Genomic DNA, 15,129 nt, shown 5'->3' on the forward strand with positions numbered 1-15,129 from the left:
TCCTCCGGTGCTGTCTCTCTGCACTCCTCCACGCCTCTGGGTTACCCCGTTCGGCTGGGCATAAGCGGTGGATGATGCTAGGGCTGCCAGCTGGTGGAAATCAGCATCCGGCTCGTCGGGGGTGCCCCGTCCCAACTGACCCCCTCCTGCGCCCAGGAGTTCGTCTTCCTCTGTCTGCATATTACACCTCACCGCTGCAGCGGGATGGTGCCAAAATTCTTGGCTTTGATGTCGGCTCACTACAGCCACTCCTGAATGAATACACGAGACTAGCTGTGTTGTCACCAGAAAGTTTACTGCAGGAAACATCGACATGGAAAAAGCCAAGAATGGGAGGCGTCTGCCAGCATTCCTTTTTATACCCTTCCCCCTCATTTGAAGAAGCATTTCCCGCCCAACAAAACCCCGCGAAGTTTCCCCGCCAAGTCCAGCAGCCGTTTCTTCTCAGGATCCCGAGATGCAGGTATCTTATCAGTCTACATGTCAGTGACCCTGAAACTCAGAGCCATATCCAGGCTCTAGTAGCAGGGTTCTGACAGAACAATGGCTTCAAACTACAGGAAAGGAGATTCCACCTGAACATCAGGAAGAACTTCCTCACTGTGAGAAGGGCTGTTCACCAGTGGAACTCTCTCCCCCGGGCTGTGGTGGAGGCTCCTTTGGAGACTTTTAAGAGGCTCGATGGTCATCTGTCGGGAGTGCTTTGAATGCGATTTCCTGCTTCTTGGCAAAATGGGGTTGGACTGGATGAGGTCTCTTCCAACTCTACTATTCTATGATTCTGTGCCTCAATTAATGTAATTTTAACGGTATCTCGGCTTATACTGGAGTCAACGTTTTCCCAGTTTTTTTGTGGTAAAATTAGGTGCCTCGGCTTATATTTGGGTCGGCTTATACTCGAATATATATGGTAAGTTAAATTGTTCTTCATCTTCTTTTATCTTTGTTCCCCTTTCCCCTTTTCTTCCTGTCTGTTACCGTTTCTTTTCTCTTGTTCCTTACGTCTTCATATAGTCCATGAAACATTTCCAGTCTGTAGGTTTGATGGGTCTCCCTGTTTGTTTCTTCATAAAAGAAGTTAGTTTACCCATGTCCACAATTTCACTCGTTTTATACGGCCATTCCTCTTGGGAGGGAATTTCGTCTGATTTCCAGTCTCTGGCCGAGACCATCCTGGCTGCCGTGGCCACGTCTACACACAAAATGCCTTTGTTAGCGTCCAGCTCAATTTCCGAATCTGTCATACTTGGAAGGAAGTATTCTGGCTTTAATTGAATTGTTGTACTTAAAATTATTTGGCTGATCTCTTATAACACCTTAACAACAAAGAACAACAAAAGATTAAAATACTACCATGACAAAATGGGTGATGAATACTGGCAGAGCAATAAAGTATAACAAATGGGAATTGATGTGGAACAAGAAAGTAAAATACACATATGCCTCAGATATGAAAGGGAACTGGTATAAAATGATGCACCGCTGGTACACAACCCCACAAAAAATAGGCATTATGTATAAAAATGCAAAAAACAAATGTTGGAAATGCGATCAACAAGAAGGATCTTTTTCCCATACGTGGTGGACCTGCAACAAAGCGATAAAATATTGGAAGACGATACAAGAGACCAGCCAAAGAATTTTTCATTATTATCATCATTTAATTACTTATTAATTGCCCTCCATCCAAGATGCTCTAGGCGATTTACAAGATAACATTGTAAAGGATAAAAATACATACATACAAATATTGATAAAATTAACATAGATTAAAAGCTCTAGTAAAGAGCCAGGTCTTGAGTGCGAGGGTAAAAGGCCCCAACTCACGCATGGCTCTCATATGGGGCGGCAAGGCATTCCATGAGGCAGGGGCAGAAGTAGAAAAAGCTCTGCACCTGGTCCTTTCCAAGTGCACTTCTCTAGGACCCGGTACATAAAGTAAGTCTCGTTGGGATGGTCGTTGTGACCTCCGATGATGGGAGAAGGAGAGACGGTCCCTAAGGTACGATGGGCCCTGGCCGTAAAGAGTTTTAAAGGTCAGAACGAGTATCTTATATGGACCACGGTAATCAGTAGGAAGCCAATGCAGATGCTGCAGCACTGGTGTGATGTGGCATTTCATGGGTGTTCTTGTGAGTAGCCTGGCTGCCGCATTTTGAACAATACGGAGCTTCCGGGTCGAGGACATCGGAAGGCCAACATACAGGGCGTTGCAATAGTCCAGCCTAGATGTGACCGTGGCATGAATGATTGTTGCCAGAGCCTCATCAGATAGATAGGGAGCCAGTTGCCTCGCTTGTCGTAGGTGGGAAAAGGCCTGTTTGCTGGCAGCAGCGACCTGAGCTTCCATTGTCAGCTGCGAGTCCAAAACGACACCCAGGCTCTTAACGGTGGGCGGAGGAGATAGGGCAGCACCATCGAAGGTGGGAAGCAAGTGGGTCAGACCAGTCGAGCGGCCATGCCAGAGAATCTCGGTCTTCGCCGGGTTCACCTTCAGTCTCCTAGCACGTAGCCAGTTCGACAGAGCCTCCAGACATAAGGTGAAATGGTCTGGTACTGACGTTGCTCCAGGCTCCAAGCGCAGAAGGAGTTTTAAGAACAACAATTCAATTAAAGCCAGAATACTTCCCTTTAAGTAAGACAGATTTGGAAATTGAGCTGGATACTATCAAAGGCATTTTGTGTGTAGACATGGCTATGGCAGCCAGGATGGTCTCAGCCAGAGACTGGAAATCAGACGAAATTCCCTCCCAAGAGGAATGGCCGTATAAAACAAGTGAAATTGTGGACATGGGTAAACTAACTTTTTTATTTATTTATCACATCATTTCTACCTCGCCCTTCTTACCCATCAGGGGACTCAGGGCAGCTTACAGTATAAAAACAGATCACATCACAATTAGAAATCCATTTTAATAAAAAGTTACATTAAAATTAAAACCTATATTAAAAGCCTACATAATTATGCATATAAATATACATTCACTGCACGTTTCAAGTCCAAATGGGATCTGTCATTGAGTCATACAGTTGTCATATCACATTTCTGCGACTCTTGCTCAAAAGCCTGGTCCCATAACCATGTTTTCGTTCTTTTTCGGAAAGACAGGAGGGAGGGAGCCTGTCTATTTTCAGTTTTATGAAGAAACAAACAGGGAGACCCATCAAACCTACAGACTGGAAATGTTTCATGGACTAGATGAAGACGTAAGGAACAAGAGAAAAGAAACGGGAACAGAGAAGAAGAAAAGAGGAAAAGGGAACGAAGATAAAAGAAGACGAAGAACAATTTAACTTATTCGGCAAAGAAGAATGGAAGCCAAACCTGTTAATATAAGATTAATGTAATGTGAAAGTTTAAATGTAATTTTGTGCAATGCCTGTGAATGTAACCTGATTGCATCAGCAGAGAGTGTATTGACACTGAAAGGGTTAATCAGTCAAGCCTCTAATGAACTGTGAGGATGTGACCCTGACCATGTAGGGAGGATCCAGAGATAAGACTTCGTTCGTTCCTCTTACTTCAGTGTCTTTTGTCTTGTTCCTGTCTGTTCGGTTGGATGTCAATGCTAGTGTTTGCTGTGTATTTGCTCTACTCAGTAAAGCTATAGGTTTGCTTTTACTGAAGTCTCAAAGTGTCCATTCTTCTGTGTTCCAAAGCTTCCGTCACACTCGGACAAAAACAACTTCTCCCCCCGTTTCCCTTTCCGGCCCCCCGCTTTCCTCCCCGACCCCTTCCCTTGCCCCTCCCAAGGCCCCCTTTCCCTCTCCCTCGCCTATTTACCTAGTTTTTCCCCTACACAATATACAGAGTTCCTACCCTGAAAGTTTGTTTTTTTTAATCATTACCTACTTGTAAAACTCTAATAGTTTTTTTTAAAATAAAAAAGAACCCGTCATTTAACACTAAGGGAGCTGATCTCATTGGTGTAAACATTTTGAACCAGAAATTGAATTCCTGACCCAGAAATTGAATTGAGGTCCATGCCCGGGGCTCAATTAACATGTGTCCTGTTTCCAGTTGTAAAAGTGCATTTGGCACACAACTAGGAAGGCCAAGGAGAGATCTCCAAACATCCATCTGTGTGGAATCCACGGCAGCACAATTACCATATGCACACCACCACGTTGCATCTCTGGCAGTGCCTTAGCATTGAAGACATGTATAGCTGATGGAACATGTTGTCCTCCTTGAACAAAAAAGGATGCAAGTGACTTGATACTTCTCCGAGCATTTGCAATGGCATTAGTAGAGTCAGATTTCTAAGATTTCATCATCATTATCATTTAATTACTTTAATCGCCCTCCATCCAAAATGCTCTAGGCGATTTACAAGATAACATTGTAAAGGATAAAAATACATACATCCAAATATTAATAAAATTTAGATTAAAAGCTCTAGTAAAGAGCCAGGTCTTGAGTGCGAGGGTCAAAGGCCCCAACTCACGCATGGCTCTCATATAGGGTGGAAGGCCTTCCATAAGGCAGAGGCAGAAACAGAAAAAGCTCTGCGCCTGGTCCTTTCTCTAGGACCCGGTACATGAAGTAAGTCTCGTTGGGATGGTTGTTGCGACCTCCGATGATGGGAGAAGGAGAGACGGTCCCTAAGGTACGATGGGCCCTGGCCGTAAAGAGTTTTAAAGGTCAGAACTAGCATCTTTCAGCTGCTCAAGGGGATGCTCATTTATTTGCCCCTTCTGTAGCCTTTGTTTCCTAGTAAAAACTAGGACTTTGGACTTATTGTAATTAAGTACTGGCTTTTCAGTTTTGCAATGACCACCCTGAGCATTCAATAACCACCGTACACCAATGCAAGTTAAAGGGAGAAGAACCCGTTCCTGGAAGGTGTAGGACACAAAAAATAGGCTCACACCACTGGTCGCAATGGAAAACTTTATTGAATCCGCCTTGCCAAGATGACTGCAAAAGCTTTTACTGACCCTCTTCCGCTTTTCCCCTCAGTATATGGGGTTGTTGCCTCCCCCCTCCTCCTTCTCCATCCACACCTCCCTTTCCTTTTGTCCTTTCCCACGTTTGAAGACCAGACCCTGTCATAAATCAGCCTATCCCGCCAAATGGTCTCCTTCCTCTGTCCTCTTGTAGTCAGGTTGCAAAAAGACCAGCTTTGAGGATGCTGTTCTTTATTGCACCCTGACACATCGTCTGCATGAAGGAGGGTTGACCGAGGTCTATCTGCTCGGGTTAGGAGGACGTAAAGTTGAGCCAGAGAGAGTCCTGGCCAAAGAACATATGTAAATACTAAAAGCAAGGAAGGTGCCAGCACACCACTTGGACTTACACCTGCATGTGCTGGGATGACCTGGTCAAGGGGCCTACCCTCTTCCATCTCACTTTCAAACATGTTTCCACATAAAGGCTATGGATTAACATCAACAGGCGCCTGTCAATATTGCTTATCTCCAATTTCTGCCGCAACCTCGTCTGGAAGAATCGTATCAATGGCAGACTCAAAGTCAATGAAGGCTGTAGAACGGGCTCCCTTGATCCTAGAGGAATATTTATCCATAATATGGTGTAAAACTATACCATGGCCTCCAGTAGAGCATCCCAGTCTAAAACCTGCCTAACGGTCTTCCAGAAGGTTTTCCTCTTCCATTCAGACGGGTTTTCCAAGGAGATGATGAGCGTACAGGGTGCTGATTACACTTGGAGAGCTAATTGCTCTCTAGTTTTCACGGCCTGATCTTCTCCTTTCTTTGTAGACTGGAATGATGTTATCCAGCTCAGGTCTTGACAGGAATGTAAGAAACTACTGGGCCCGTTTTAATATCCATTCCCTGGAGCAGTGATGGACAACCTTTTGAACTTGGTGTGTCAAAATTTGCACAAAAAAAACAAAACGAGCATAACTCAAGTGGTGTGTCACTTCAGGAAGAAAACTATAATTTCACGACATTTATAGTTTAATAACAAAAATATATAATTGTAATATATAACTGTATTTAATAAGTCAAAAACCAATTATTTAACTTACCTGCTTAGTGACTTCATTGCCCTAGGGACTGTCCTCCAAAAAGTGGCAGAATCATGTAACTTCGAGGCAAAAATTAGTTTTTCCCAATTTGTTGTCATTGCTACTAATCCCTTTTTATCTCTAAATAGCTTTTTACATCTTTCCTTTAATAGGAACGAATCCAGAGGCAAAGATGGGAAATTCAGCTGCCTGTATCTCGTGTAATGTCTTCATAAGGGATTCTTCACGTCCAGGCATCCCTGGTCAAACCGAGGTTTAAATCTAAAAGCAGCCGCATTCTGATTTGTAGGATTATTACAGACCAAACTCCCTTGTGTGACTAATTCCTGATATAAATTCAGGACCTTTATTGTCAGAACAGACTCCTGTATATTCTCCAGATTGAGCCTCATCCATGCCAACATTCAACAGAACTATCTCTCGGCTATTGATCATTCGTAGAAGACAAAGCCCACAATAACTGCAGGTCAGACCTTTGGACGGCCATCAGGAACGGGGTGGGCTGTCGCTGGTTCAAGAGCATGCTCACTGAAATGACCATAAAGAGATTCATCGTCTGGAACCATTCGGGCATCAAAATCTCCCACCAGGATTATACAGGAATTGAGATATAAAAATGTCATTTTACCGATAAAACTTTGCAATTGTATCCACCTATCATTATTATGTTTTCTTTGGTTAAGTGGGGATGAGTAAAAATTAATAATAAAGTAAGAGCTTGAACTATAAGAACCACTAAGGCTGCAATGTTAGCTAATGGGCTAAAAACAACATGTGTGGCTCGAATCTTGGTGAAGACCAGGATCCCAAGGCCTTCGCTGTATCTGCCTCCTCTTGAACTGGGTGCGGCTTTTAGTGAATAACTCAAAAACCCATCCACCTCCAGGAGGCCCCTCTCCCAAGTCTCCTGGAGAAACACTCTCTCACACTTCCTGATGAAATGGTGAATCTGTTTTGCTAGATAAAATGAAATACAGTAGAGTCTCACTTATCTAAGATAAACGGGCCAGCAGGATCTTGGATAAGCGAAAATATTGGATAATAACGAGGGATTAATAAAAAAAGCCTATTAAACAAAAAATTACATTATGATTTTACAAATTAAACACCAAAACATCATGTTTTACAACAAATTGACAGAAAAAGCAGTTCAATACACAGTAATGTTATGTAGGAATTACTGTATTTACGAATTTAGCACCAAAACATTTCAACATTTACTACTAAAAGGCAGACTGCCTTGGATAATACAGAACATTGGATAAGTGAAGCTTGGATAAATGAGACTCTACTGTAGTGTCGTGAAAGGATGCATGCCTGAAAAGTGCATCACCAACATGAAAAGCTTGAAATGCTCTGTGTAGGGGAGCCCTATGGGGTCAAATACGACTGTTCTCTTCAATATGAATTCCATGTCTGTGTAGATTTCAACTCTCAGAGAGATTCTATTCACACGGCATGCGTTTATAAGGTTTCTCCCCGGTGTGAGTCCTTTGATGTTTCCATAGACTTTCACTCTCAGTGAAACTCTTTCCACACTCCAGGCATGTATAGGGTTTCTCCTCAGTGTGAGTCCTTTCATGTGAATCCAGATTCACTCTCTGAGCAAAGCTCTTTCCACACTCCAGGCATGAATAGGGTTTCTCCCCTCTGTGAATCCTTTGATGTTTACGTAGATATCCACTCTGAGTGAAGCTCTGTTCACACTCCAGGCATTTATAGGGTTTCTCCCCAGTGTGAGTCCTTTGATGTGCATGTAGATTTCCTCTCTGAGTAAAGCTCTTTCCACACTCTAGGCATGTATAAGGTTTCTCCCCAGTGTGAATCCTTTGATGTGAATCCAGATTCACTCTCTGAGTAAAGCTCTTTCCGCACTCCAGGCATTTATAGGGTTTCTCCCCAGTGTGAGTCCTTTGATGCGAACGTAGATTTGAGCTCTCAGTGAAGCTCTTTCCACACTCAAGGCATTTATAGGGTTTTTCCCCAGTGTGAGTCCTTTGATGTTTCCATAGACTTCCACTCTCAGTGAAGCTCTTTCCACACTCCAGGCATGAATAGGGTTTCTCCCCAGTGTGAGTCCTTTGATGTACATCTAGATTTCCTCTCTGAGCAAAGCTCTTTCCACACTCTAGGCATGTATAGGGTTTCTCCTCGGTGTGAGTCCTTTGTTGTGAACGTAGATTTGAACTCTGAGTAAAGCTCTTTCCACACTCTAGGCATGTATAGGGTTTCTCCCCAGTGTGAGTCCTTTGATGTGAACGTAGACTTCCTCTCTCAGTGAAGCTCTGTCCACACTCCAGGCATGTATAGGGTTTCTCTCCAGTGTGAGTCCTTTGATTTGAACATAGATCTCCACTCTGTGCAAAGCTCTTTCCGCACTCCAGGTATTCTGATGCCTCCTCCTTCATGTCAACAGGTGTTGAATTAGAATACAGATTCTTGACTCTTTTCTCCTTTCTTATCTGTAAGTCAGGTCAGGAATTCAGCAAGATCAACACCTTGAGAGGATTTCTTCTTCCTGTATTTCTTTCCTTACAGCACCCAAGACGTGGCTCCACAGAATCCTTATTTCCCTGGTGAAGAAAGAAGCAATAGATCAAGAATGAAATTCGGAAATCTTCTTTATCTCCACGATTTCCCCCCTTTCCCTTCAAGAATTATGTTGAAAATGGAAATCAAATAACGTCAAATAACATTATGATTTTACAAATTAAGCACCAAAAATCCTATTTTACAACATGTTTGCCACTTGTTTGGAGTGTGGCAGTACTTGTGTTGTTGTTGGGCATGTTGGCACGCCGTGTGTTGCTGCCTAGAGAAACAGCTGTGGATCCGCGCGGGAGCAGACTGTGTTGGATAATACAGAACGTTGGATGAACAAAGGTTGGATAAGCGAGACTGTACTGTACCAAGAAATGCAGACATCGAGGTCTTAAGCACACAAATAGATACCAGCAAAAGCAATCAATTATTCTTAATAAATAAGGTAATGAATCCAGAAAGAAAGAAGAACAGGGAGGGTAAAAACAATGAATGATAGAAGGAAAAAATGAAATCTCCTTCCAATATTCCAGAAGGAATTGAAGACTTGGATGTTTGGACAAGCCTTTGAGCATGTCTAGTCCCAATGGTCTGCAGTTAATGCCACAGAACTGCACTTTTGCCCTCTGCCCACGTTCATTGGCTAAAATTTTCACCATCCTATTCTGCTCCTGTTTGCAGTTGGCTATGTTTTATGACCGGTCTCATTAGGTTATTTCATGTCAAAAGCATTGCATGATAAATACATTTTTACAATGATGGGGGGGGGTAAGGAAATCATAAGCAACTAAATAGTTTTAGACCAAAAGTGGGCAACAGCAACCGCATTGTCTTTGGCTTTGAACAACTCCTCCTCCGTGCATGAGGCAGGGCATTGTGGGCAAGCAGACATATGCGGAATTGTTTGTTCAGCTCCACAGTCACACACAAGGTGGAGGATTCCTCCAGGTCGTGCCACCTTGCCAGGTTCCCTTTGGATCTGCCCACTCCACTTCTGAGTCTGTTCAGGGACTTCCAAGTGGCCCATTCTTGGTTTGCCCTGAAGGAAGGAAGACCCTCATGGGGGGCCATCCAGTTAGAATTGCCAGGTTTGGCTGCCCAGAGGGACACCCTTGCTGTTGCTGGGGGAACATCAAGAGGAGGGAGTGGTGGTTCTCATCATAGGCTATTAGGTGCAGTTTTGAGCTTAAACCTTGTTTGAAATGTTTTGGTATTATCTTGTATTTTATTGTGTTTATAATGCATAGTTTTTAGGCACATTGTGCCATACGTAAGCCGCCCTGAGTCCCTTTGGGGAGATGGAGGCGGGGTACAAAAGTAAGGTTATGATTAGAGTTGTTATTATTAATACTGGAGCATCACTTTGGTTTCATTGGGCTGAACACAAATGTGGCCAAAGGATCGGAAGGCAGGCAGGCATAAAGGAACGGCTCTTTCCAGTATTAAAAGGTGTCATTCACTGGATAACGGGTTTCCCGGAATTACCAGGATGTGCTGTATCCTGAGGGACACAATGATTACGGGGCTGCCTTTCACGTCTGCGTCCTGAGCATCCCAACGCAGGTGCCTCCTGCCATCAAAGCAATCCTGCTGCCAACCAAGACCTGCCTCTCCACCGTCTAATTCAAACCACCACTGAGGCTTGATGGGATGTTCACAAAAGGAGTCTCTGCTGAACCAAGTCCCTCTGGGCCATTCACTCCCTCGGCTGAGCCCCAGGATGGGATGCAAAGACAAGCACAGCTCCACCCACAATGCCATTTTCCTGTCAATCTTTCTCCTTTGCCCACTTCTCTCTTTTTTCCTTGTCCTTTGTCCAGGAGAAGGAAAAAAGGTGGACCTGGGGCACGTCTTCACTGTGGAATGAATGCAAACTGACTCCACCTCAATTGCCATGGCCCAGTGGGGTTGTTGTGTGTTTTCCGGACATGGCTCAATGCTTCGGAAGAATGTCTAGTTGTGTTTCAGGGAATAATACAGTAGAGTCTCGCTTATCCAACGTTCTATATTATCCAACGCAGTCTGCCTTTTAGTTCAGATATGTTGGTATGGTTCAGATATGTTGATGACACCTTCACCATTTGGAGCCATGGAGTTCCTGGACCACCACAACAGCATCCACCCAAAACATCCAATTCACCATGGAAAAAGAAAAGGAAGGGAAACTGCCATATCTAGATGTTCTAGTCCAGGGGTCCCCAAACTTTTTAAACAGGCGGCCAGTTCACGGTCTCTCAAACCGTTGGAGGGCAGGACAATAGTTTTTCTTTTTTTAAAAAAAAAACCTATGAACAAATTCCTATGCACACTGCACATATCTAATTTGGAAGTAAAAAACAAACAAAAAGGGAACAAATACAGCCTCAATGTTGTTAATCATCATCATCATCATAAAAATAATAGAGGGTTGGAAGAGACTCCTGGGGCCATCTACTCCAACCCCTTCTGCCTTTGTGCACCAAAACATAATCCAAGCACCCCTGACAGACAGCCACCCAATAATAATAATAATAATAATAATAATAATAATAATAATAATAATAATAATTGATGTCGTCATCCCAGGTGACAGTTTATTTATTTATTTATTTATTATTCAAACTTATATGCCGCCACTCCCCTAGGGCTCGGGGCGGCTCACAAGAACAGGCTAAAATCTAACAATTTAAAAACATCTTTTAAGTTGCATTGACAAAAAACAACAGGAAAAACTCAGACGCTATCAGGACCTCAAGATTGAACTTCAAAGACTGGCAGAAACCAGTGCAGGTGGTCCCAGTGGTGATGGGCACACTGGGTGCCATGCCAAAAGATCTCAGCCGGCATTTGGAAACAATAGACATTGACAAAATTACGATCTGCCAGCTGCAAAAGGCCACCCTGCTGGGATCTGCAGCATCATCCGAAAATACATCACACAGTCCTAGACACTTGGGAAGTGTTCGACTTGTGATTTTGTGATACGAAATCCAGCATATCTATCTTGTTTGCTGTGTCATACAGTAATAAAAAATACCATAATACACATGGTTGGAAGAGACCCCTGGGGCCATCTACTCCAACCCCCTTCTGCTTGTGTGCACCAAAACATAATCCAAGCCCCCCTGACCAACAACAACAACAACAATAATAATCAGGGTTGGAAGAGACTAGCCTTCAAGAAAAGTGAATTCACAACAGGGCTGCAGAGTTTTCTTTCAAGACTCGGTGCTAGTTTCACCGCGCACGCATGTGCCTCGCTCTAACCCTGGCTCTGCGAATTCCCTCCTTGTGGATGCTCGCGTGCGATGAAACAACAACAGAGGCGTGCCTGTGGCGAAAGGGAGAGGCTCCCCTCTTTACCTCACCACGCAGAGTACCTCCTTGTTTTGTTGTGCGCACATCCACCAGGAGGGAGTCTGTGTGGCCAGATAAAACGGGAGGCCTCTTCCTTTGGCCACAGGCACTCCTCCGTTCTTGTTTCGCCTCCTCCATCACTGAGGAAGGCGCGCACGGGGCGAGGGAAGAGGGAAAGGTGCTTGGCTTTCCCTGCTCCCTCACCCGCCCCACACACTCCTTTCCCGCCGTCGCTGCCGAGGAAGGAGCGCACGGGGCGAGCGAGGAGGCGGGAAAGGTGGACTCACTATATTACTTGAGAAGACAGAAATGCTCAACCACTCCAACAACTATCATGTCAGACTACACAGAGAAGACATTGAAAGCCACAAGCAACAGAATGGAGCAAACCATGAAAATGAACAAAATCTGGTTATCAGTATTTAAAAACTCCAAAATCAGAACACTAAATAAGGAACAACACTCTGAAAACAGAAGAATTCCGAACAGGAATCAATCAGGGGCAGCTCACGACTCGGAACAAAGGATTCCCCCAGGCCAGGAGGTGAAGCTGGGAAGGCCATTTAATACTAATTGAGGTGATTAATTACAACATTCACACTGGCCTCCAACAGACAAGAGTTCTTTGCCCCACCCAGGACCTTCCACAGATATATGCCTCACAACCTCTGAGGATGCCATAGATGTGGGCAAAACGCCAGGAGAGAATGCTTCTGGAACATGGCCAGACAGCCCGGAAAACACACAACAACCCTGTCGGTTCTGATTATGAAAGGGCCGAGCTGCATATCAGCCTCCTAGCAGTGTTTCTTTTCCCCTTTGCTGATCACCCTCAATTTTGCTCTGGCCAGTAATAAAGCTGTAGTTTGTATCGCCTGCCTCAAGTGTCTAATAGGAAGAAAAGATACGAGGGACTCACCAAGCCCTGACAGAGTGAGATGCATTGCTAAGAAGCATAAAATAGGATTGAAATGGGAAAAGGCAGACAAGCAAGTCAAAGAATGTTTGGCAAAGTGAGCACACAATGTTGGTGACAATGCAGGTAATGTTGGATCAATGGGAGACAATGTGGAGTAAGGGTTAAAACTCACAGGGTGAGAACCTGAGGCGTAGATGGCGTAGTGGACTAAGTGACTTGAAGGTTGGGTTGCTGACCTGAAGGCTGCCAGGTTCAAATCCCACCCGGGGAGAGTGTGGATGAGCTCCCTCTGTCAGCTCCAGCTCCATGCGGGGACATGAGAGAAGCCTCCCACAAGGACGGTAAAACTTCAAAATATCATCAAAATGGCGGCTGGGGGGGCAGTTAGAACCTGAGGCCTCTTTTCACTTGGACGGACAGTGATGCTCGTGGATGTCCATGGCTTCTCTGTGTAGGCTGACATGAGAGTTGCTGGACTGGCCGAGCCTTTCTGCCTTCTCAAAGAAACGTCAGGAGAGAATGCTTCTGGCACAAGGCCACACAGCCCGGAAAACATACAGCCCCCCTGTGATCCGGGCCATTCCCCCCCCCCTCTCTCTCTCCCTGGGCCACTCCACCCCACCCTCCAGGCCTCACCTCCTCCTCCCGCTTCCTTCCTTCCTTCCTTCCTTCCTTCCTTCCTTCCTTCCTTCCTTCCTTCCTTCCTTCCTTCCTTCCTTCCTTCCTTCCTTCCTTCCTTCCTTCCTTCCTTCCTTCCTTCCTTCCTTCCTTCCTTCCTTCCTTCCTAGCGAGGCTTCTTTCCTTTTCTTTCTTTCTTTCTTTCTTTCTTTCCTTCCTTCCTTCTTTCTCCTCAGACGACGACGCCACAGATCCCGCCTCTCTCTCCTAAAATGGCGGCGGATGAGGGAGGAGTGAGTGACGTCACCCCCTCCCTCCCTCCTCACAGACGCAGAGGAGGCGGGGCCTGTGCCGAGCAGCCGCGCTCCCGATTGGCCGCCCGGGAGGCCCGTCCGTCGCTCTGGGGACGGAGCTCATTGGCATGTTTAAAGGGGAAGCGGCGCGTCCGAGGGAGGCCTACCGGGCCTGGTCGGGCTGCCCTCTCTCTCTCTCTCTCTCTCTCACTCACTCGCTCAGCCTTCCAGGGAAGAGAGGAGTCACCAGACTCAGAGATTTATTCTCCTGCCCGGAAGGAACTTGTGGGGGGGGGGGGGAGGGGGCTGACATGGGGAAAAGGCACATACATTCAAAACACAACAGGATAACACACTCACAACCCGACACAGTGGTTCCCACACTTATTTGGCCTGCCGCCCCCTTTCCAGAAAAAATATGACTCGGAGGTCCCTGGGAAAGGGGGCGTGGCTTAGAGGGATGGGCGTGGCTCCTGCTCAAGAGGGCGGGGCTGAGCCTCTCCCCTAGTCCAAGATGCAAGGCTGGGAGGGGAGGTGGGCGGGGCCACAAATAGGCGGAGTTATGAGCTCTGAGGCAGGGCTGAGCTTCTATCCCTGTCCTGCGGCGCCTGCCAGGACACAGGGGGCGGGGCTAGAGGAGGGGGCGGGGCCTCTTCCCAAGTGCCTGATGGGTCTGAACCCCGATACCCCACCCTGTGTTCTAACAAGCGCCTCAGGAGACGGATACAGAGGCCCAGCCCTGTCTCAGACTCTTGCGAAGAGGCCCCGCCCCCACCCCAGCCCCCCCTTTAGTCCGAAAAGGCCTCTCAGGAGAGGCATAGAGGCTCAGCCCTGTCTCAGGCTCTTGGGAGGAGGCCCCGCCCCCTTCCCTAGCTCCGCCCTCTGTGTCCCAACAAGCGCCTCAGGAGAGGTATAGATTCTCAGCCTTATCTCGTGCTCTTGGGAAGAAGCCACGCCCACTCCTCTAGCTCCGCCCCGTGTCCTAACAGGCACCTATGAGGCTCAGCCCTGTCTCCAGCACTTGGGAAGAGGCCCCGCCCCCCCCCCCCGTGCCCTAATAGGTGCCATCACCGCCCCCCTGGATCGGGTGCAAGGACTCTGAGTAAGAGAGACGGGCGGGGGGACGAGGGACCATCTGTAGTTTCCGAACCATCTTCAAGGGCAGCCCCACGTAGAGCGCACTGCAGTAGCCCAGCCTGGAGGTAAGTAAGGCGTGGAGCACCGTGGCCAAGGCAGACTTCACGAGACTTCCTATTATTATCCCTACTGTTATTATTATTCCTATTATTATTATTTCTATTGGTGCTCCCTCACTTATCGTGGAGGTACGTTCCAAATGAAAATCCGCAAAGTAGGGACACTATATTTATTTTACTGTTTATGCTTTATTTTAGCAGTTACAAGACACAGCACACCGGCAGAGGAG

At 46.1% G+C, this 15,129-nt stretch overlaps 1 protein-coding gene across 5 annotated transcripts in view; it reads right to left on the reverse strand.

Moving 5' to 3' along the window:
• Positions 1-2,895: 2,895 nt before the first annotated feature.
• LOC107983750 (gastrula zinc finger protein XlCGF7.1-like) overlaps positions 2,896-15,129 on the reverse strand; it is a 53,061-nt gene continuing 40,827 nt past the window's right edge. For 3 of the 5 annotated variants that reach the window (XM_062977041.1, XM_062977040.1, XM_062977038.1), the window contains exon 2: positions 2,896-8,569. In XM_062977041.1, coding sequence (XP_062833111.1) covers positions 7,442-8,404 — 963 coding nt within the window. In that variant the 5' untranslated portion in view covers positions 8,405-8,569 and the 3' untranslated portion in view covers positions 2,896-7,441. Of the gene's footprint in view, positions 8,570-13,428; positions 13,486-15,129 lie in introns of those variants that run through there. The other 2 variants (XR_010004920.1, XM_062977039.1) reach the window with 2 other exon arrangements.

Source organism: Anolis carolinensis, chromosome 3, assembly GCF_035594765.1.
Source record: "Anolis carolinensis isolate JA03-04 chromosome 3, rAnoCar3.1.pri, whole genome shotgun sequence".
NCBI lineage: Eukaryota > Metazoa > Chordata > Lepidosauria > Squamata > Dactyloidae > Anolis > Anolis carolinensis.